The sequence below is a fragment of the Pongo abelii genome, chromosome 9 (assembly GCF_028885655.2).
Source record: "Pongo abelii isolate AG06213 chromosome 9, NHGRI_mPonAbe1-v2.0_pri, whole genome shotgun sequence".
In the NCBI taxonomy this organism is placed as follows: Eukaryota; Metazoa; Chordata; class Mammalia; order Primates; family Hominidae; genus Pongo; species Pongo abelii.
The window spans coordinates 77207069-77229608 of record NC_071994.2 but is presented as its reverse complement, the minus strand read 5'-3'; the positions used below and the strand labels follow the sequence as shown (position 1 = coordinate 77229608).

Sequence of the window (22540 nt, the reverse complement as noted above, 5' to 3'; positions counted from 1 at the left end):
GGTGAGAACTGAGTTCCTATTAAAAGAAGTCTTTGTCCAGGGGCTAGGTTCCTTGACCCACAGAGCCAGTGTGGACTCTGGGGTGATATGGAATCCTCTGCCAGCCTCAGGTTCCTTCACATATCACCAAGGGAAGCAGCCACGGGGATGAGAGATCTGCTTAACTTCCTCCCACCCCATGAAAGAGAGTGTTTTTCAGCAAGAGCTGAGTTTCCACGAAGAATGAAACACACTCCTAGCTTTCTTTTTTCTTTTTTTTTTTTGAGGTAGAGTCTTGCTCTGTCACTCAGGCTGGAGTGGTGCAATGATGCAATCTCGGCTCACTGCAACCTCCGCCTCCCGGGTTCAAGCGATTCTCCTGCCTCAGCCTCCCAAGTAGCTGGGATTACAGGCACCCACCACCACGCCTGGCTAATTTTTTGTATTTTTAGTAGAGACAGGGTTTCGCCATGTTGGCCAGGCAGTTCTCGGACTTCTAACCTTAGGTGATCCACCCGCCTCAGCCTCCCAAAGTGCTGGGATTACAGGTGTGAGCCACGGCAACTGGCCCCCGCTTTCTTTTAATGAGATTCATGCCACTGGCCATGCTTCTTTTCCCTTTGGCTACCAGAAACCTCAGAACCAAATAAATGGCTCAATGGTATCAACTGAATTAATCTTTATGGGTCCATGCATTTATGTTTTTCTCTCTCATTCTGAAAACCTTTTACTCTTATTTATATTTCTCCTGCTCCTTAGCCTTAATTGATTGGTTTCACTGTTTACTAGCTATGTGATCAGGTTATTTAATCTCTGTTACCCAAGTCCCTCTGGTATAAGATAGGGGTAATAACTATATCGACTTCACAGGTGGGTTATGGGGACTAAATGAGATAATCCATACAAAGGTCTTAGAACGTTGCATGGTGCAGAGTAAGTAATAAATGTTAGCCTAATTCCTACTGTTGTAGTAGTACTGTACCTTTGTGTGGTGTAAGCTGTCTCAAACCTTTTATAGACTATAGTGCAAGTAGGATATAGAAAAGCATATGCAAACACAATGGGATATCATCTCACACCTGAATGTGTATAGATACGATATAATATATTAAAATAGAATAGAATGGCTATTATAAAAAATATGACAGATAACAAGTGCTGGCGAGGCTGTGGAGAAAAGGGCACACTTGCACCCTGTTTGGTAGGGGTGTAAATTAGCACAGCCAGCGTGGAAAACAGTATGGAGTTTCCTCCAAAAGTTAAAAATAGAATCTTCTGATCTAACAATCCACTACTGGGTATATATCCAAAGGAAATGAAATCAGGATTAAAGAGAAAGAGAGCTGGATTTATTACACATTTAAAAATAACTAAGACACTTTGGGAGGCTGAGGCGGGTGGATCATCTGAGGTCAGGAGTTCGAGGCCAGCCTGGCCAACATGGTGAAACCCCATCTCTACTAAAACTACAAACATTAGCCAGGCATGGTGGTGCATGCCTGTATTCCAGCTACTTGGGAGGCTGAGACAGGAGAATTGCTTGAGCCCGAGAGACAGATTGCGCCACTGCACTCCAGCCTGGGTGACAGAGAGAGACTCCATTTCAAAATAAATAAATAAATAAATAAATAAAACTAAGAGAGGGACCAGGGCCAGGTGTGGTGGCTCATGCCTGTAATCCCAACACTTTGGGAGGCCAAGGCAGGCAGATCACTTGAGGCCAGGAGTTCAAGACCAGCCTGGCCAACATGAAGCCTGGAGCCTGTAATCCCAGCTACTTGGGAGGATGACGCAGGAGAATTGCTTGAACTCAGGAGGTGGAGGTTGCAGTGGGCCAAGATTGTGCCACTGCACTCCAGCCTGGGTGACAGAGTGAGACTCTGTTTCAAAAAAACAAAACAAAACAAACAAAACCAACAACTAAGAGAGTATAATTGGAACATTTATAACACAAAGAAATGATACATTCTATTGATTGGTTATACATTGAAAAATAAATTAAAGAAATAAGAAATGATAAATTCTTTCTTGTTTCTTGAGGGGTTGGATACCCCATTTACCCTGATATAATTATTACACATTGTATGCCGATTCAAAATATCTCATGTAGGCTGGGCACAGTGGCTCACGTCTATAATCCCAGCACTTTGGGAGGCTGAGGGGGGTGGATCACTTGAGGTCAGGAGTTGGGGACCAACCTGGTCAACATGGTAAAACCCCGTCTCCTCTAAAAATACAAAAATTAGCTGGGTATGGTGGCGGGCACCTGTAATCCCAGCTATTCAGAAGGCTGAGGCAGGAGAATTGCTTGAACCCTGGAGGCGGAGGTTGCAGTGAGCCGAGATTGCACCACTGCACTCCAGCCTGGGCGAGAGAGAGAGAGAGACTCTGTCTCAAAAAAAAAAAACGAAAAAACCTCATGTACCCAATAAACATAAACACCTACTATGCACCCATAAAAATTAAAAATGACAACATTTTTAAAAAGAAAATGGAAAAACACAAATTTTCAAATAAAAGAATGTATTTAAATAAAAGAAAGGAGAGAGATCTGCACTCTCATGCTTATTGCAGCACCATTCACAGTAGCCAAGATATGGATTCAACCAAAGCATCCATCAATGGATGAATGGATAAAGAAAATGTAGTGCGTACACACAATGGAACACTATTTGGCTTTAAAAAAGAAGGAAATCCTGTCATTGTGAAAACATGGATGAACCTAAGGACATCATGTTAAGTGAAATAAGCCAGGCACAGAAAAACAAATACTGCATGATCTCACCTTGGTGTGGAATATAAAAAAGCCAAACTCATAGAAGCAAAAAGCAGAAGGGTAGTTACCAGAGCAAGTTGTTAGTCAAAGGATACAAAATTTCAGTTAGACAGGAGAAATAAGTTCAGGCAATCTATTGTACATCATGATGAGTCCAGTTAATAACAATATATTGCATACTTGAAAATTGCTAAGAAAGTAGATTTTAAGTGTTCTCACCACACACACAAAAAGATAAGTAAGTGAGGTAAGGCATGTGTTAAACGGCTTGATTTATCCACTCTCCAATGCATACATAGATCAAAACATCATGTTCCACCATAAATACATATAATTTTTACTTGTCAGTTGAAAAACCAAATTTAAAAAATAAAAAAAGTTAAATAAAAAAATTAAAAAGTTGAAAAACATGTAAAAAGGAAAAGCATATAAGTTTAGAAAAAAGGCACTTTTTCTCTTAGTTTTCCCCTTAAGAGCTGGCCTGCTCGGAGAAAGATGCCAAGAACAAGCACTCCTGTTTACTGCACCTGCGCTTTGGCACTGAACTACCCACCTCACCACTTTGCCTCACTTCATTCTTACAAAGACCCCGAGATGCAGATGTTATGGTTATACCCATTTTACAGATTTCAGAATTAGTAAGTAGCAGAGCCTGGCTGGTATGGTGCGGCCGCCATATTGCATGGTAGACGCACCTGACTGTACTAGCTTCTTAAGCATACCCTGAGAATGATTGGTCTAAACAGAACTTGCGTTTGAAGTTCTTTTTTTTTTTTTTTTGAGATGGAATCTTGCTCTGTTGTCTAGGCTGGAGTGCAGTGGTGCAATCTCAGCTCACTGCAACCTCTGCCTCCCAGGTTCTAGCGATTCTCCTGCCTCAGCCTCCCAAGTAGCTGGGGCTACAGGTGCACGCCACCACATCCAGCTAATTTTTATATTTTTAGTAGAGATGGGTTTCACCATTTGGTCAGGCTGATCTTGAACTCCTGACCTCAAGTGATGTGCCCACCTCAGCCTCCTAAAGTGCTGAGATTACAGGTGTGAGCCACCACACCCAGCCTCATTTGGAGTTCTGAACTAAGAAATCTGGGAGTGGCCAACCCAGAGATTCATTTCTTATTTATGAAGAACATCTGAACCCCTGGCTCATCCCATGAAACACAGGCTGTATGAAGGATCAAGGCCCTTTGTTTTGGGTTAAGTGAAGGTTGCCAGGTGGAGGGTGCCATATAATTTGCATGGTTTTTACAAATGGTAGTGATTCTCTGTCCAGCCCACCACCACTGGACCACCCTGTATGTAAGTTCCCTCAATAAACCCTATGTCTTGTTTGCTGACTCTGGGTCTTTTCTTCAGCCCCTCGAGCATGGTGCCATCCCTACTGAAGTCAACAGGCCTCCAGCATGACATGCGTGTAACCCCTGCCATGTCTAGCCCTGTCCCTGCCACTGCAGGATGCCTTAGACACCGAGGAAGCTCGCATGGTGCCTCTTGGGCCTGATCAACTACCTTTCATCTCTTCCTTAGCCTCAATCTCCTCCTCTGACAAATGGCAGTGTTGGACTAGCTCAGCTGGTTTTTAGGAAGAGAACTCTTTTCACAATTGAAATCTTATTCTTTAGATTTAGTCTTTAGACAGGTATAAAAACACAAAATAGTAGAACTACTCAGACTGAAGTGTGTGTGTGTGTGTGTGTGTGTATGTGTGTAGAGGGATGGAAGGCCCTTAGCCCTGCTCGGTGATACCCCTCCTCCTCCTCCCTGTGGTGGTACCCTTGGGGTTCTGTGGGGTTCACTTCGAAAAACCACTCAAGCCCCATTGATGTTAAAGGAAGCTCTATGTGCAGACCTGGTGGTCTGGGGGAGCCTTTCCTCAGCCCTTTGGCGCTAGGACCTGGCTTTGTACAGACAGGTGCGAGGGCCCGTGGTGCTGTCCAACCTCTGGACATGTCTTTAACCCTCTATGGGCCAATCCCTCCATCAGTGAGATGCAGCGGGGTCTAGAGGCAGTGCCTGCAAAGAAGAGGCACTGGGGGCTAGGAGGCCTGCAGCACCTCAGAACTCACAGATGCTGCCGTGGAGACACAAAGTCCCAGGGAAATGGAGGCCTCCTGGCTGGGCAAATCCCAATAGACCAGCCCTAAGTTCTGGGTTTGAAGGACCATTGCCACCTCACACTCCTGTCCTCCATCCCTGACAATTCTCCCGAAGAAGTACATGGAAGTTAATGACTGGGAGACAATGGACATCACAGGCTTACAGACTCTTAGCCAAAATTGCAGCCATTTAGAAATGTGGATTTGGGGAGTCATAGACCATTCAAGGCACAGACTTTCAGCATCATGTAAGTACTTGAGAAGCTCTATTAGGAACACAGACTTTAAAACCATATAATTTTAGAATCCCAACCTCTCAGACATATTCCAGAAATAACAGACACACAGACTCCTGGTCTCTATGGTCACAGAGTCTGGTGGTGCTCAGAGTCTGGAGAGGGACAGAGGTCCTCATGGAACAGGCTTGCCTGCCAGGAAGTAGCTCTCTGGGCCCCTCTGAGCCCCTGGCCCAGCCCTAAGGGAAGGTTCTCAGAAGGACCAGAGGGCATGGCAAGCACAGGAGAGTTGCTGGCTGAATGGGAGCACCACTACCACAGGGACAGATGGGGACGAAGAATCTGTCAGGGAGCCCTCAAGAGACCATCTTTACCCCACAGACCCTGCAGAGCCATCTGCCAGGAGTCCTTGGGCCTAGCAGGACCTTGGGGACTGGCTGATTGTAGACAGGAAGACTGAGGCCTAGAGGGAGGTGAGGCCTGTCCTGGGTCACTCTTATGAGGGTCTCTTGGTAGCACCTGAGCTCTGAGGCCACAGATACAGGGACAGAGCCAAAGGCAAGAAAGTAGGGCTGCTGTCACCTCCCATTCCCTGCATGGCCTCCCCCAGTCCCATGTCCTGCTCTTCTCTGTGGGGACTGCTACTGCCCCCTGCCCCCCAGGCAGAGAATCCCATAATCATGGCCGTGGGAGAAACCTGAGCTGTCATTCATCATCCCCCGTCTCTCTGCATCTGGCCTTCCTTCACCTTCTCAGACCTCCTTGGGGCAGGGGCTGTGGAATGCACCCCTCTTTTCCCCTGTGAAAATGCTCACATATTTCTCCAGAGACAGTGAGTCATTTAGAGGAGATGGCCTTGAACCTGTCAGAGCCGACAGACCTTGTCTGATCTGCTGCCCATTAGACAGATAGAGACACCGAGGCCAGAAACCTTCTCTGGGGCACATAATTCTTGTATTACATACTGCCATCTCCTGGATACCTTTAAAAACAGCATTTACTTCTAAGAGGGTATTTAGGGGACCCCTGAGCCCTGAGCCTGGGAGGGGATGCCTGGGGAGATTTCAGAGTTAGCTCCGCCCTTCACTTTCTCCTCTTGCCCATTCTCTCGCCCTGCAGAAGATACACATCCCATGTCTGGGGGCCTGGACTTTCTGGCAGCCAATTCAGCCTCATTGGGCCTTTGCTCCTGGTTTATTCAATTCCTCATTGGTGGCCCTCCTGGGCCAGGCCAACCGGCATTACTGCAAGCAGACCCGGCCAAGGCAGCCTCAGGGAGGTGGAGGAACAATTCCTCCCACATCAATATTTATTGCCTGAGAGCTGCTGGAAGCAGATCATCATGTTCTCAGCCCTTGTTTCTTTTTAAAGAACCTCTCACCCCCGTCCCTCCCCACTCCCCATCCGCAGTGTGCTGACAGAATGAATTCAGACAGCCAGACAGGTTCACAGCTGGGGAGCCAGGGTTTCAAAGCATCATAGAGACACAGGTCTTAAAATTTGAGTCTCTGAATCATAGCAGCTCCGACTCAAGGACTCGTGCATTCTCAGAACCTGAGGCACACAGGATATTGCTCCAGGAACCTAGAACCTGAGGCGCACAGGATATTGCTCCAGGAACCTAGAACCTGAGGCGCACAGGATATTGCTCCAGGAACCTAGAACCTGAGGCGCACAGGATATTGCTCCAGGAACCTAGAACCTGAGGCGCACAGGATATTGCTCCAGGAACCTAGAACCTGAGGCGCACAGGATATTGCTCCAGGAACCTAGAACCTGAGGCGCACAGGATATTGCTCCAGGAACCTAGAACCTGAGGCGCACAGGATATTGCTCCAGGAACCTAGAACCTGAGGCGCACAGGATATTGCTCCAGGAACCTAGAACCTGAGGCGCACAGGATATTGCTCCAGGAACCTAGAACCTGAGGCGCACAGGATATTGCTCCAGGAACCTAGAACCTGAGGCGCACAGGATATTGCTCCAGGAACCTAGAACCTGAGGCGCACAGGATATTGCTCCAGGAACCTAGAACCTGAGGCGCACAGGATATTGCTCCAGGAACCTAGCCTCGGCATCTTACACAGCAGCACAGAATGGGGAAGTGGCTTGCTGCTCAAGGTCACGTGACTAGCATGTGACAGAGCCCAGCGTGGTCTCCCACCCCTAAACTTTGCTTCTGTCACCTATCCCACCCGTGGCTCAACTGGCATTCTTCTCTGTTCAAATTTAGGACTCAATTTGGAGATCATCTGTAACCAGCAATATAGGCTCTCTCTCTTTCCTTTATAAACATCACTCCACCTCTAAGTTCTAGGAATTTCATCTTCTCGGAACTTTGGCCTGAACTAGGCAGAATCAGAAAGGCCCATCTGTGGTTCCAAACTGTCTTCTTCCCCTGAAAGTGCTCACTCCCTGGCAGCTGCTTCCGCCTGCATCTGAGACAGCTGCACCCAATCCCAGCATCAGCCCAACTCATCACTGTCTTGGGGAATCCCATAGCAGGACAGCTATGTGCAGTCCCCAACCTGGGTAGCTCCCAGATGCACCTCTATCCCCTCACTGCCAATGCACGGCTTCCACCTGGCCTGGACCACCATCAGAGCTGTCTCATTTCTCTCCCCACCCCCACCCCCACCCTCTCCAAACATATTCAAATGCATCAACCTGCCACAGAAATGCTCTTGCAGCAAAAACATTCAACAGGATTTTTATAAATTGTCCCTTTGAAATTAGAATTACTTAGCAACAAGTAAGTTACTTAATTTATGATTGTCTATGATTTCTTAACAGCCACCTCCTGTACTTGAGAAAGAGGAAATCTAATGCACAAATTTTCAGAATGTAATGAAATGTGTATAAGTATTAAAAAAATTAATGAACTTGACATTACTGGCATGTAATTAAACTTTTAGGCCTGGCACAGTGGCTCACTCCTGTAATCCCAGCACTTTGGGAGGCCGAGGTGGGCAGATCACCTGAGGTTAGGGGTTCGAGACCAGCCTGGCCAACATGGTGAAATGCCATCTCTACTAAAAATACAAAATTAGCCAGGTGTGGTGGCACACGCCTGTAATCCCAGCTATTTGGGAGGCTGAGGCGGGAGAATCGCTTGAACCTGGGAGTTGGAGGTTGCGGTGAGCCGAGATCTAGCCTGGGCAATAGGGTAAGACTCTGTCTCAAAAAATAAAAACAAATAAATAAACTTTAAAAATTGTTTCTATTTTGTCATTTTCTTTTTAATTTGAAGCCAATTTGTTGTTTTTCAGGCCTCATGTTTTTGTGGGTATCTGGAAAACTTGGAAGTCCCTGGCCCAGAATGGCTATCCTGCCTAGTGGCTCACATGATCCTGTCCTCTCCTACCAGCTTTGTGACCCTGGGCAAATCCCTCCACTGGGCCGGGCCTCTGTATCCTCTTCTGAGGAGAGACCCACCTGCCCCAAGAGTGGAGGAGGAGGATTCTAGATACCCCTGGAGCATCACACCGGTCGTGACTTGTCCGTGAGTCTGTGTCCTCCCTAGACTGTGCCCACTGGAAGGGTGGAGGCCATGGACTGTTCTTCAGATCCTGCCTGGGGCCTGCACTCTGTGCGTGTTTATTCCCTTCACTGTCCCCGGAAGGACCAGGTTTATTTCTACAGCCAAATCCTTCACGCAGGATGTTTCTGTGCCTAGAATCTCTGTTCCTCTCTCCTTTCTGTGCTTCCACACATCCTTCAAAGTCCAGCTGAAATCCCTCCTCTTCAGGGAAGTCTTCCCAGACCGTCCTACCCTCTCTCCCAATTCTTAACATTCCTATGGCACATTCAGAATTTACAAAAACTTTAAGTGATGAGCACAGAGGCCATATTGTAGTGGTTAGTATGAGGGGCATGGGCTCAGAAAGGTGCGGGTTCTCATCCCAGCGCTGCCCTTGCTTGCTGGCTTTGTGATCTTGGGTAAGTCACTTTCCAACACTGGCTCTGGGTCTCCTCAGCTGTGGAGATGGCAGGTGATATTCACTGTGCAAGGCTGTCAGAAAGATGTGATGGAGCCCAGGCAGAAAGTATAGTGCCCAGCGGAGATGCAGTGTAATTTTTTTTTTTTTTTTTTTTGAGATGGAGTATTTGTTTGTCGCCCAGGCTGGAGTGCAGTGGTGCAATCTCGGCTCACTGCAACCTCCACCTCCCGGGTTCAAGCGATTCTCCTGCCTCAGCTTCCTGAGTAGCTGGGACTACAGGCGCCCGCCACCACACCCGGCTAATTTTTTGTATTTTTAGTAGAGCTGGGGTTTCACCATGTTAGCCAGGATGGTCTCGATCTCCTGACCTCGTGATCCGACTGCCTCGGCCTCCCAAAGTGCTGGAATTACAGATGTGAGCCACCACGCCCAGCCGAAGTGTAATGTTACAAAGGAGAACAAGTGGGTGGTGCTGGAGCCTGGACCCAGTCAGGTGACATGGAGGGAGCTTACCTTCCTGGCAGGTGAGTCTGTGACTGCTAAGACCTTTCGCCGAAACTGAAGCTCACGTTTTTCCTTGGGCATTTCCTTGGGGAACAAGAAGTACGGGATGGCAGCCAGGGCCACTGCACCGGCAGCGATGAGGAAACCCAGCCACCAGGCACCCACCCATCGGGGGTCCTTTATGGTCAGGCTGATACCACCTGGAAGAGAAGAGCATGGTGACATTAGGGTCAGGATGATAGGCTGTCACTTCTAAGCTGCCATCCTGGGACTGGCCTCTGAGACATGAAGTGGCCCAGGCTAGGAGTCAGGAGACCTGAGTTCCAGTCTGCTCTGCCAGGTGTGTTCTGTGTGACCCTGGGCAAGTCCTTGGCCCTTTCTGAGCCTTGGCTTCTTCAACTACTAAGGCAGTGTAGTCCAGTGGTCAGGGCCATGGACTCTGGAGGTCAACTGCTGGGTCTGAATTCCATTACTAACTCATAACCTTGGGCAACCTAGGTAACCTCTTTGTGCCTCAGTTTTTGTCCTTTGTGAAATATAGATATTAGTAGCTTCCAAATCATAGGATTATTATGAAAATTAACGAAATAGATGTGAAGCACTTAGAAGAGTGTGTGCCATATAGGTACCTGCTCCTCCTCCTCCTCCTCTTCCTCCTTCTCATTGCTATTGTGATTATTATTCTTAAATGAGTGGTTAGGATTACTGTTGTGTTTCTCAGACCTTCATGATGATTAATATGCCCAGGGATGTTTGTCAAAAATACCTGGCGTTACCAAAGACCCACTTAGAATGACCACAGAGTGGGGTGGGAAGGTGACCAAGGAACCCGTACCTTTAACAAGTTCACCAGATGATTTTGATCCCCCACTAGGTTTAATTGGGACTAGATTATCCCAGATATACCTCCTGGCTGGAACACACAAAGCTCCCGTCATACTTCTTAATCCCAAGGCTGAGTTGCGTACATTCTCCTTCAATTTCCACAGCATCCAAAAATGCTTCATAAAAATACAAACGAGCTGGGTGCAGTGGCTCAAGCCTGTAATCCCAGCACTTTGGGAAACTGAGGTGGAAGGCTCATTAGAGGCCAGGAGTTCGAGACCACCCTGAGCAACATAGTGAGGCCCTGTCTCTACAAATAAATTAAAAAGTTACCCAGGTGTGATGGTGCACACCTGTAGTCTCAGCTACTCAAGAGCCTGAGGTGGGAAGATTGCTTGAGCCCAGGCATCCAAGGCTGCAGTAAGCTAGGATTGTGCCACTGCATGAGGGGCAGAGTGAGACCCTGTCTCAAAACAACAAGAAAAACCAAATGCTCCTTGATATACCAACCCCACATACAGAGCTTGTTCCCCTGGTGCTTGATCCTAAGTTCCTCCCAGGCAGGGACCAAAGGACTCAGTTGGCACTTAGCAAATGTACCTGTAAAGCCGGGGATGGGTTTGGCTTTTGCACTGATTAGACTTGATTCTCTCCTTACTTGTTATCTTCCCTGCCTCCATGTCAGGCTGGTGAGAGCTCACACATGCCCCTCTCCAACCCCTCTGCTTCTCTCATATCAGTCTGTGCCTGCAGCTGGCGTGATCTGCCCACCCTGTGAAATCCTCCATAGAGAACGGAGTTTCAAGGTGGCAGTTCGGTCCACAGAAACGTCACATCTGCCTGTGGAGATGCCCCGTCTGCCTGGACAATGTCAACAGAGTCAGAAAACACACCCCCTTGCATGGAGCTGAGGTGTGTCAGGGAAATCTAGGGAACCCCTGACTCCCAGGACTTTTCTTTCAGGGGAGGGAGGGGTTGCAGCCAGAGCCCACACTCTGGACCCAGCCTTCCAGAAGGAAAGTGGGCGGGGCAGGGCTGTCCCTAGTGGCTGCTGTTCAGAGCTGCGCAGACCTGTTCGGGCTGGAGGCGCTTGTGGGCAAAAGCTGGGGAACAAAAAGCAGCGTCTGCATGTTCATTCAGCCACACACACGTCACCTGAGGCTCCCAGGACCTGGCAGAAAGTCTGCAGGTGAGACTGGCAGGAGGCAGGAGGCAGGAGGCAGGAGGCACATCTAGAGCTGCTTGGTGTGACGAGTTGGGAGCTGGGATGCCACAGGGACATGCTCTAACAGGAGTACCCTACTGCTCTCCAAGGACTCCAGAGCCCCGGAACCCCCAACACCCCTCCCTCCTGGCCACCTTCAGACCAAGCGTCAGTCCCACTCCTTGGCCCACTCTGACCACTGCCTGGACCAGAGACTACTGTTTCCCAAATGGTGCCCCTGGCAGTTTCCTATACTCTGAGCTGGTTAGAACTAGAAGGGTTCTTAGAGGTCACAGTAAATGTCCCATCTGAGAGAGGCCCAGAGTAATACTTTTGAGTCACCAAGTTCTGCTCCACAAGTTCTCTCCAGTGTGCACTGTCCTCTCTGTTTAACTCAAGTCTTGTTTTCCCCTAAAAACAGAGGCTCCCTACAGGCAAGAGAGTACACTCTTCCACCTGCCCCACAGCATGTGTGAGCAGGGGGCTGAGGGCCTGGTGAAGGTGGGGTGTGGAACAAGGCGAAGACTCCTAGTAATAGTAGTGATGGCAACCACGGTTCCTCATCTGATGGCACTTTACAGTTTATCTCCACCATCTCACTGGACTCTGATCACAGCTTTAGGAGACAGACAGCGCAGAGATTATCTCACAGATGAGAAAGCTGAAGTTCAGAGAGGCTAAGAGGCTTGCCCAAGGTCAGTGGTGCTGCTAGGATTTGAACCGAGGTCCCCTGGCTCAGTGTCTCCTATGAGAGTGGCAGTCAGTTAGCTAGGGTCTAGCAAACATGTGTTCCTGAGGCTCACCTTCTGGCATCTGGTTAATGTCCACATAAAGGCGCAGCATGAGGCTGCCCAGCCCAAAGGCCAGGCCTGGCCCCATCATGGTCACTGCAAACAGGATCCCTACAACACAAAGCCTGAGTTAGGATCCTCTGGCCCTGGCTTCCCTCTGCAGACCAGTGCCTGCCCAGTCTCTGATGGGCAAGAACACTCTGTCTCCCGTAGTCAGGGATGGGGAACTCTCCAGGGCTTCCCTGGACCTTTACTGGCCAGATGCGGCAGGGGTCAGGGACTCCATCTCCAGCCCCAACCCTGGGTCTCTCTTCCTCCTAGTTGAGCCTGGCCTGACCCTCAGAGGCCAAGGGATGGCACTGGTCCTCACCGAGGTAGAGGGGCGAGTTGCTGTTGTGGGCAAAGTCATCGATGTAGGAGATGCCAAAGGGCTGAATGGGCACCCCGCCCACGCCCAGCAGGGTCTGTGCCACGAACATGATCCCCACCACACTCAGATGCCGGGTTTCTGTGTAGCTTGAGCAGTTGCCGTTGGAGGGGGCCGAGGCTGGGGCTGAGGTTGTGGGCAGGCACAGGGAAGCCTTGAAGTCCTGTGGCATATCCTCTGAGAGATGACAATGAAAAAATATTACAACAATAGCTGAGACTTAAATAGCACTTACCCCGGGGGAAGGTACTGTTCTAAGTGCTGTGTATACAAATAATTTGAGCCCCACGACAAACCTCAGGGGTGAGTGCTCTCATTACGCCTGTTTCATAGGTGAGGAAACTGATGCTTAGACAGCAACTAGTAAGGGGACAGGGCCAGGATTGGAACTCAGGAGGTCTGGCTTCAGTGTCCATGCTCTTAAACTGCCCTACACCGCCTTTCTGAGCTGATGCATTTGCAAGTGCCATAGCAACGGTGGCCCCTGGGTGGGGCGGGGTGGTCAAAAGTGGTGCAGTTTGAACTGGGTCCAGAAGAATAAACACGATTTTCCAGAAAAAGACAGAGGGGAGGGGTGTTCCAGGAAGAGGTCACAGTACAGGCAAAACCCAGGGACTTGAAAGGGCACCGTGCCAGGAGAATGAGAAGCTCAGAATGGCTAGATCACAAAGTGTGAGGGCAAGGCCAGGGCTGAAGGCACGGTGGAACAGGGTGGGGCAGCTGGGGCTGGATTGTGGAGGGCCCTGGGGCCCTTGGCATTCACTTTGCAGGAGGGCTCAGTGTCAGCTTGGGACACAGATGCGGAGTACAGAAAAGAATTTCTTAATTTAGTACCTGCTATTTGTTCCCTGGAGCTCACCAATATTTGGTGAGCAAACTTGAGGAGACCCTCACACTATTATTATCCCAAATGTGGCTGTAGAAGCAGCCTTCTCTCTGCGGCCCTCCATTTATGGAGCTGGGACTCTGAACTGTGTCAACCCAGCGCGGAGAGCCACTCCCTTGGGCTGCAAAGAGCCATGTGAACCAAGGTCAAGAACGTGAAAGAAGCTTTCCACGGCGGCTGCCTGGGACTTGCTGTGTGACTTTGACAGAGGCCCTTACCCACTCTGGGCCTTGGTTTCTTCATCTTTCAAATGAAAGAAAGAACAAAGTTTGACCAGGCGCTGTGGCTCATGCCTGTAATCCCAGCACTTTGGGAGGCTGAGCGGGGTGGATCACCTGAGGTCAGGAGTTTGAGACCAGGCAGGCCAACATGGAGAAACTCCATCCCTACTAAAATACAAAAATTAGCCGGGAGTGGTGGCACATGCCTGTAATCCCAGCTATTCAGGAGGCTGAGGCAGGAGAATTGCTTGGACCTGGGAGGCAAGGGTTGCAATGAGCCAAGTTCACGTCACTGCACTCCAGCCTAGGTGACAGAGTGAGACTCCATCTCAAAAAAAAAAAAAAAAAAAAGAAGAAAGAAAGAAAGAACAAAGTTCTCCAGATAAGGAATTCAGAAGCGGAAGAATTCAGCAGTTCAGAACAGCAGCTAAGGCAGGGCTACCTGGGTGTGTCCTTGGGGCAGTTCCTCTCCTTTCTGAGCCTTGGTTTCCTCACTTGTGAGGAAGTAATGATAATTCCTGCCTCCTGGAGTCATGAACATTAAGAGTGGTGGGTGGTGAGTGTGCCTGGGCATGGGGCCTACTAGACGTTAGATGCAACAATTATTAGAGAGGTTATGTCTGCCTTCCCCATCCCTGTGTCCCCAGTGCCCTGCAGAGGGCCTGGCACAGAACACAACTTCATCAGTATTGGATGAAGAATGAGTGAATGGAATAGCCTGGAGTGTCAGAACAGGAGGGGAGTTTGGAGATCCCCGAATCTCTCCCATTCTTTGGGCTGATGTAAAGATGGAGGCTCAGACAGAAGGGCTTTGCTTGAGGATTCAGGGGCACCTATTGCAGAGGGGTTTGTATGGTAGTAAGGATGAAGAACATGCGTGACCTTGCACAGAAAAACATCTGTAAAGTGAAAATTCTGTACAAAGAAATGTGAGGAAGTATTATTTTTTGGTATTCCAAGCAGTTCTCTTGACAAGTTTCCATGCAGGCCTAGAGAACCACTCTGCATTCTTCATGCACGCCCTGGGCTTTCCCATTTCCCTGCCTCTGCACCCATGCCCTCCCCTCCACCTGCAACTCCCACCTTCTCTCTAAGCTGTAGCTCAAGTGCCACCTCCTCTAGCCCCTCCAGCTCCCTCCAGTTGCCAGGGTCCTTCCCCTATTCAGGGCTCTAATGGCCTCCTCTGGCCACCTCCCAAGGTCCTGGGCTCTATACCTTGTAGCAGAGTTGCCCGTGCTCACTCCAACCCTGCACCCCACTGGGTCATGTCTGCTTCATCTTCTCTCCCCTATCTCTGGCCTCTGGTCTGGTACAGAGTGGGACTTCAGAGGTGTGAGCTGGTGGGAGAATGAGGGAGGAAACCTGCTCTCTGACAGTCTTCCTCCCCTAGGAAGGCTTCCTCCATGCCAGGCTGGGGTGTGGGCTCCTCCCACCCCTGTGCTTCCCTCCTCACACAATTGTTTTTTGTCTTGTCTGTCTCCTCTCCCAGGCTGGGAGCTCCCTAGAGTAAAAAGGACTGATTCCCCTGAGAGGCCCAGGCACGAAGTAGGCAGCATTAAGAGTTTGTTGGGTGTCCCATTGGATGGCTGAATAGATAAATAGATGGATGAGTAGGTGGATGGATCAATGGGTGGATAGATAATGGATGAATGGATGAATGGATGGATGGACAGATGGGTGAGAGGGTGGGTGGGTGAGTGGGTAGGAGAGGGAAGGAATAAAGTGAATGATCAGGTTGTTAGGGTCATTCTGTAAGAGACAGGCATCCATTTGTCAAGTAGGGCCTCAACAAAATCCCACTGGGCTGAACATGGCTTCACCATTCCTGTCCAGAATTCTTTCATTTTTAAAATTTGTTCATTCACTCATTCATTCTTTCTTTTCCCAATGTCTTTTATGAGGATTAAATGCACAACTACAAATTAAGTGCTTAGAGCAGTGTCTGGTGCATAGTAAGTAGTATATGACACTATTATTATTACACACGCAATTCCTGAGGGTCTACTGCTTGCCAGGACCTCAAAGTAGGCTGCGTTGTAAATTCACCTAAAAAAACCCACAGTGATATACAAGCAGGCCCTCACCCCTCTGCGCAGGGCCTACTTCCTACCCCACTCCCCAGGTCTGCCAGAGACCCACCTGGGCTGGGGTCTGGGGAGCCAGGTTGGGTGGGGGACTAGCAGCTGTCCTGGGGTGTTGGGGTGTATCCTGCCCGATGAACGCCTGTGGGGTGGGCCCCAGCGCAAAGCAATGCACAGGCTCACGTCCCACTCCTGCCCAGCCCCTGCTGCTCTTACCAGGGCTGGTGTTGTCATAGCGGTATGGCTCCGAGATGAAGTGCGGGAGAGCCATGAGCAGGCCCGCCAGGGCCACAAGGATCGCCCCATAGCCAATCATTCGGGGTCTGTGCACCCGGCTGCCAAAATAGCTCACAAACACAATCAAGGCTGTGTTCCCCACCTGCAAAGGGACAAGGTGACCCATTAAGGTGGAACAGTGCCCAGGGCTGGGGGCCTGCACTATCCTTGTCTCTGTCTCTAACTTCCGTATGCCCATCTGAATAATGGGCTGAATAAAAATCATCTGGGTCCCTCTCCTGGGTCCCCCTCGGAAGGGCCGCACTGCCCCCTTAGGGGAGAGAAATGAGGGCAGAGTGGAGAAAGCTAGGAGTTCAATTCCATTTTTGAACACAGATTGGACCCCATGTTAGAACATGGGGAAGGATGGGCCATTGAATGAAGGGATTTTGAGTTTCAGGAGTGTCATAAACAAAGTCTAAAGCCAGGTCAAGGCTTGAATTTTTTTTTTTTTTTTTTTTTTCGAGACGGAATTTCACTCATTGCCCAGGCTGGAGTGCAATGGTGTGATCTCAGCTCACTGCAACCTCCTCCTCCCAGGTTCGAGCAATTCTCCTGCCTCAGCCTCCCAAGTAGCTGAGATTACAGGCATGCGCCACCATGCTCGGCTAATTTTTGCATTTTTAGTAGAGACGGGGTTTCACCATGTCAGCCAGGCAGGTCTCGAACTCCTGGCCTCAAGTGATCCACCCAACTCGGCCTCCCAAAGTGCTGGGATTACAGGCATGAGCCACCGTGCCTGGCCCAAGGCTTGACATTTTGAGCCTTAGGATCACAGTCCTAGGATGTGAGTTCAGGAGGGGACTTCAGTGCATGCAGGGCAGGGACAGTCTCCGCCACCATGAGCAGGCGGTGCATTGGCTCTGCTGCTTATTGATTGGTGACCGTGGGTGAGTCCCAGATACTCCTCACTGGGGCAGTGGGGCAGTATCAGCGGTGGAGCCAGGGGATGGCTGCCCCTGGAAAGGACAGCCACACTCCATAGTGGCCGTATCCATAGATAGGGCCCTGAGGCCCAGAGACAGGGGAGTGACTTGCCCAAGCTCCCAGAGCAAAGTAAGGACTTTCCCCTCCCACCTCTGAGGCGGGTGCTGAGGAGGATCTGGGGACGCTGCAGCTGGACGGCCTTGGGTTGTGAGGAATATGACACATTACCAAGGAGGGAGAATTTCATGGGAATCTGCCCTGGGGACAGGGGAGAAAGACAACTTCCTTCAGGGTAAAAACATCTGGTGGGGGAAGGACTGAAGGACTGGGGCACAGCTGGACTCTGATCTCCAAATCCACCCAAAGCAGCTCATCTGCTCCTCCCTGCTTGGCTGCGGGCCCCACAGGCCTGTGAATCCCCAGGCAGTTCTAAGGACAGACACCCTGCGCTGCGGTATCCCTCCACCCACCATCCCAAGGCCCAGAGGTTCCGCTCTCTCTCGATGCGATTTAAGCCTCTCTCACTACTGTTGAAGTGGCTTTCTTTGATTCCTTCCTGGGACAGGCAATAGTTGGGTGCCTGAAAAGGTGAGGGACACAAAGTGGGAGTGGGTGGATATGCGGACCCTGGCTAGCTCTGAAATATCCCAGGACCTGACCCTTTAGAGGTTCCCAAGGGGAGACAGCCAAGTCCAGGTCCTAGAAGACAGCTGCAAATGCTCTGAGGTGTCAGGTAGGTGCTGGGACAGGGGTTGCCTGAGGGCACTGGGAGGGGAAGGCCTTAAGGTGGGGTAGTGAGAGGGGAGGCTTGTGGAAGGTGCGGTGCAAGCCTCCCTCAGTGTCCACCCCTGTGGCTGGGCGAGGACTGTACCTCGTTGAAGGAGGCCAGCAGCCCCGACGTCTGGCTGGAGAGGCCGAAGCGCTTCTCCACTGTGGAGATGGAGCTCTTTAGGTAGCCGGAGATCATGAGCTGCGCCAGCTGCAGCAGGCTGTGGCACAGGACGAACAGCTGTAGGGGGACCCAGAGGCAGGCAGAGGTGGGCGGTGCAGGAGGAGACAAAGAGGGGGAAGGAGGCAGAGACAGCAGCAAGGGGTAGAGATGGGGAAACAGAGTCACAGAAAGAGACAGAGGGCGGGAGAGTGACCAACAGAAGAGAGACAGGGAGAGACCAAAGGAGACAGGGAGAGGAGGAGGGAGGGGAGAGAAAGAGAGAAAGGGAAGAAAGGCCAGAGGAGGTAGGGGGCAGAGAGAGACGGTTACTGGTGTAGCTCACAGCTTCTCACACAGGACTAAAAACTAGAAAAGCTGTCCTGGGTACACTCCAGGAGCCTGGGGACTATTAAAGAGCCACAAGACCAAGAGTAGGGTCTTCCCATGGCCAGGAATGGTGGGAGCCCCTCTGACTCTCAGAGCCCCCCTTGGCTGGGCTGGACTTTCCTCTCAGTTCCACCATCCTGCCCCTCTCTCAGGGAAGCTATCCCAGATTCACCCAGATCCTTCTCCATCCCACCCCCACTAGTCCTCTCCCAGAGTGGCACTGTGAGGCCACCTGCACACACTGAACCCCACCCCAAACATCCCAGCCTGCCTGGAGTCTCCTCCTGAAAAACTCTAAGAGAATTCCTAAGAGAAGAAAAACTTCAAAGGATTAAAAAATAGAGTATTTATGACAGAGCTTAATATATTCACTCTGTTCTGAGTCTCAGTTTCCTCAACTGTACAATGAGGACAACAGCCTGAGTTCCCAGGGATATTGTGAGAACTAAATAAGATCACGTGTGAGTGGCACATGGCACAGCGCCTGGCACCCAGTGGGCTCCAGTGGACGCTGGATGTTCACAGCTGCTCTTGGTGGAGCCAGGACTCCCAGTATCCACATAGGTTCGGGATCCCCAGGGCACTTCTCTATTTCTCTGGGAAAGTGGGAAACAAGGGGTGCCTCATCCTGCACTACTCCAAGAGCACCCCTTTCCTCTCTGGGAGAAGCGAACATGTACTGGCCACCTTCCATGTGCCCGAAACCCAGCTGAGTGCTTTCGCAGACCATCCCTTTGATCCTCACAGCCACCCATTCTATAGATGAGGAAACCGAGGCTCAGAGAAAGTCTTCCTTGGCATTACACAGCCAGTACGTGGCAGAGCCTGCTCTTCTAGACTCGGAGGCCCCTGCCAGGCCCTGAGAGGTACCTTGATGTTATGGAACACACTTGGCCGCACGTCCTGAGGGTCTGGGCTGGCTTTGCCTCCAGGTGTGTTTTCTGTGCCCATTGTGGCTTTGGTTTCCTTGTCTGGTACCTGGGGTCCCTCACTCACTGGCCCTGAGGGACAGAAAACCAGGAAAAGAGAATAGATAGAATCCCACAGAATGGCCCTGACCTGATTAGGTAGCCCTAGACCTCAGAACTAAGGTCTTTCAGGAAGAAGAGTTCTTAGTGGTTGATGAAAATCTGAGAATCAAATCACCTTCAGCCTTCCTCATTCTTAGGTCACAGTTCTGGAAGGGACTTTCCTAAAAGGGTGTGTATCCCTGTGCCCCTACTGATCCAACACCTACTGGGTACCTATTTCACACCTCACTCTGCTCCCAGCAAAACTTCCCTTCTAGGGAGAAGCTGCTGACCTCTCTACACAACAAACCTGCAGGTAGTGGCCCCAGCAGTAGGGTAGGCCGTGAAGACTCTCAGCCTGCCTTGGCTTGTGAGACAACCCGTGCTCTTGGAGACTGAGTCTGGGCCTGGGACTGTCGGGCTCAGTCTAGGATCAGAGGTCTGGGGTAGGTGCAGGGTCAAGGCTAGGTCCATAGTCAGGGAATAAAGGCTTTTCTGGGGTGTAATGGAGTAGATTTCAACCCCTGTACAGGGAACCCCTGTGCATGTCATCACAGAGCTAACCAGCCAATCCCCAAATCACACCATCAGACCATGTTGCTGGTCAGGGCAGAAAGGGCCCTCTGAGCTCGTCTCATTTAACACCCTTGTGGACAGAGGCCCATGGGGTGATAACTGAGGACACAGAGCTGTCTTGGACCCTTGGCCTCCTTTACACATGTTGGCTTTCCTCACATAGTAACTATGGTAAGCATCAGTATCTCACTCACTGCAATGAGAGGAAAGCTGAGCCCCTTCAGAGGCATCTCCCAGGGTCTCCTGAGCTCACTCTCAGTGGGGAGCCTGGAAGTCCAATCTTGAGACTCCACCCTTCCATTTAGACTGAAACCACCTGCTCCTCCTGGCAGCCCAGGCCTCCTTGGTCTTCCTCCCCTCCTGCAGCTCCACTTCCTGCCGGAAGCCTCCATTGTTTCATGTCCCTCTCACCACCGGCAGGAGTTTCCTTTCACTCAGCACGCTTTCTGGAGCCTGAAAATTGACCTCAGGATTCCTCTGACCTGGGGGACTCTCACTCTATCTCCAGGGCTGAAAGACAAACTCAGGGAGGGGGCTACAGAGGCCCTGAACCACCACAGGTGAAGTTTTTGTGCTCCTCTTACAAGGTACCTAGGAGCCTGAGGATTTTTAAAATTGAGATGTAATTCATAGCCATAAAATCCACCCTTTTAAAAGTGCACAATCCAGTGGGTTTTAGTACATTTACAAAGCTGTACAACTATCTCCACTATCTAATTCCAGAATATTTTCATTCCCTCATAAGAAGTCCCGTACCCATCTGTAGTCACCTTCCATTCCTCCCTCTTCCCTGGCAAACACTAATCTACTTTTTGTCTCTATGAATCTGCCTATATTCTGAACATTTCATATAAATGAAATCACACAATATGTGGCCTTTTGTGACTGGCTTCTTTCACTTAGCATGATGTTTTCAAGTTTCAGGTATTAGAAACATTCATGTACAAATTTTTATGTAGACATACATTTTTAATTGTCTTGGGTGTACACCTAGGAGCGGAATTGCTGGGTCATATGTTCATATAAAATAATTCTATGTTTAACTATTTGAGGAACTGCCAAACCATTTTCCACAGTGGCAACACCATTTTACACTCCCTCCAGCAATGTTCCAATTTCTCTCCATCTTTGCTAATACTTTCATTGTCTGTCTTTTCAATTATAGCCATCCTCATAGGGTAGAGGTGGTATCTCAGTGTGGTTTTGGTTTGCATTTCTCTAATGACTAATGATGTTGAGCATCTTTTCATGTGCCTACTGCCACTTGTATATCTTGCTTTGGAGAAATGTCTATACAAACAGGTTGAGGAATTTGGCTGAGGAAATGGAAGTGCGTGTGGCTAGGGAGGAGTCCCTCTGGGGGGCATAAACACTCAGAGGAAGCAAGAAACTGTTGAAACAAAACTGACACCTGATAGGAGGAGATGGGAAATTGACCTAGGGAAGAGGAGTGTCGTGGGACACTCAGTGGGAGTCACTTTAAAGGCAAGGAGGAAGTAAGGCAGTTCAAAGCAAAGGCTCCCAGAGGAGGTGGAGGGGACCATTTCTGAGCCTCAGCTCCTCTCACCAGCCGCAGTGGGTTTCCTGCTGTAGTCTGGGCTCCGTGCCACAGGCTTTCTGTGCACTTGCCCATGAACCCTCTCCACAGCTCTGTCCCTTTGGTGTCTTATTATCTCTGTGCTTCTGATAAGGACACCCAGGCTCACAGGAACTAGCTTTGCTGGTTAGCATTGGTCCCAGGACTCAAGCCCAGGTAGGTGTTAAATTCAACATCACTCAATGCTCCTTGTACAAGTTTGACAGGGGGAAGAAGCGCAGTGCTTTTCTCTGTCTTGGCCCACCCAAACCTAGCCGAGTCACTTCATAGGTAGCAGTGCCAGTCCACCAAGGGGCCAAGCCAACCAGGTGAGAGAGCAGGAGCTGAGGCTGGGAGCAGAAGTCCCTGACCTGGAGTCCCAGCTCTGAAGGAAACCCAAGGAATGGATGGGGGAGAGGGGTGGAAGACCTGTGGGCCGGCTCAGAACGTGAGGCCCCCGCCTCCAGGCCAGACCCTGGACCCTCCACTTAGCTTCCTGGGTATACTGGAGGCATCCTTGCTGTGCCCCAGCCTGTCTAGCCCCAGTTCCAGCCCCCTGGCCTCCCACCTGCCCACTCATGGAGCCTGCTCACCTGCCTCAGGTGAGCTCCCACTCCAGCCTCACCTCTGGCTCTCCCTGAAGCTTCAATCCCAGCCTCTTCTGTCGAGGCTCAAAGCCTTCCTGGGAGTACTTTATCCTTTAGAGATACGGCTGTTTGTGGAGGGCAAAGTCCACAGCCTGTGCCTCTGGGCAGGGGAGGGAAGCAATGGCCACATTCCTCCAGGCTCTGAGAGGAGCACGAGTCATGTATTGGGGGTCAGTTGGTCACTGAATGGGGCTTGTCAGGCAGGCTGTCCACCCCCTCCGAGCCTTTCCTCCGAGCCTTTCT

General features: G+C 50.3%; 1 protein-coding gene across 2 annotated transcripts in view; it reads right to left on the bottom strand.

The window, feature by feature from the left end:
* The window catches only part of SLCO2B1 (solute carrier organic anion transporter family member 2B1), a 55573-nt gene that overhangs the window by 24498 nt on the left and 8535 nt on the right, over positions 1 to 22540 (bottom strand). The window contains exons 2-7 of one of the 2 annotated variants that reach the window (XM_024254567.2): positions 19359 to 19489; positions 18042 to 18179; positions 16184 to 16346; positions 12723 to 12956; positions 12365 to 12463; positions 9542 to 9732 (exon numbers count right to left, since the gene is read on the bottom strand). In XM_024254567.2, the coding sequence (XP_024110335.1) occupies positions 9542 to 9732; positions 12365 to 12463; positions 12723 to 12956; positions 16184 to 16346; positions 18042 to 18179; positions 19359 to 19489 (956 nt within the window). 2 annotated transcript variants of the gene reach the window in all.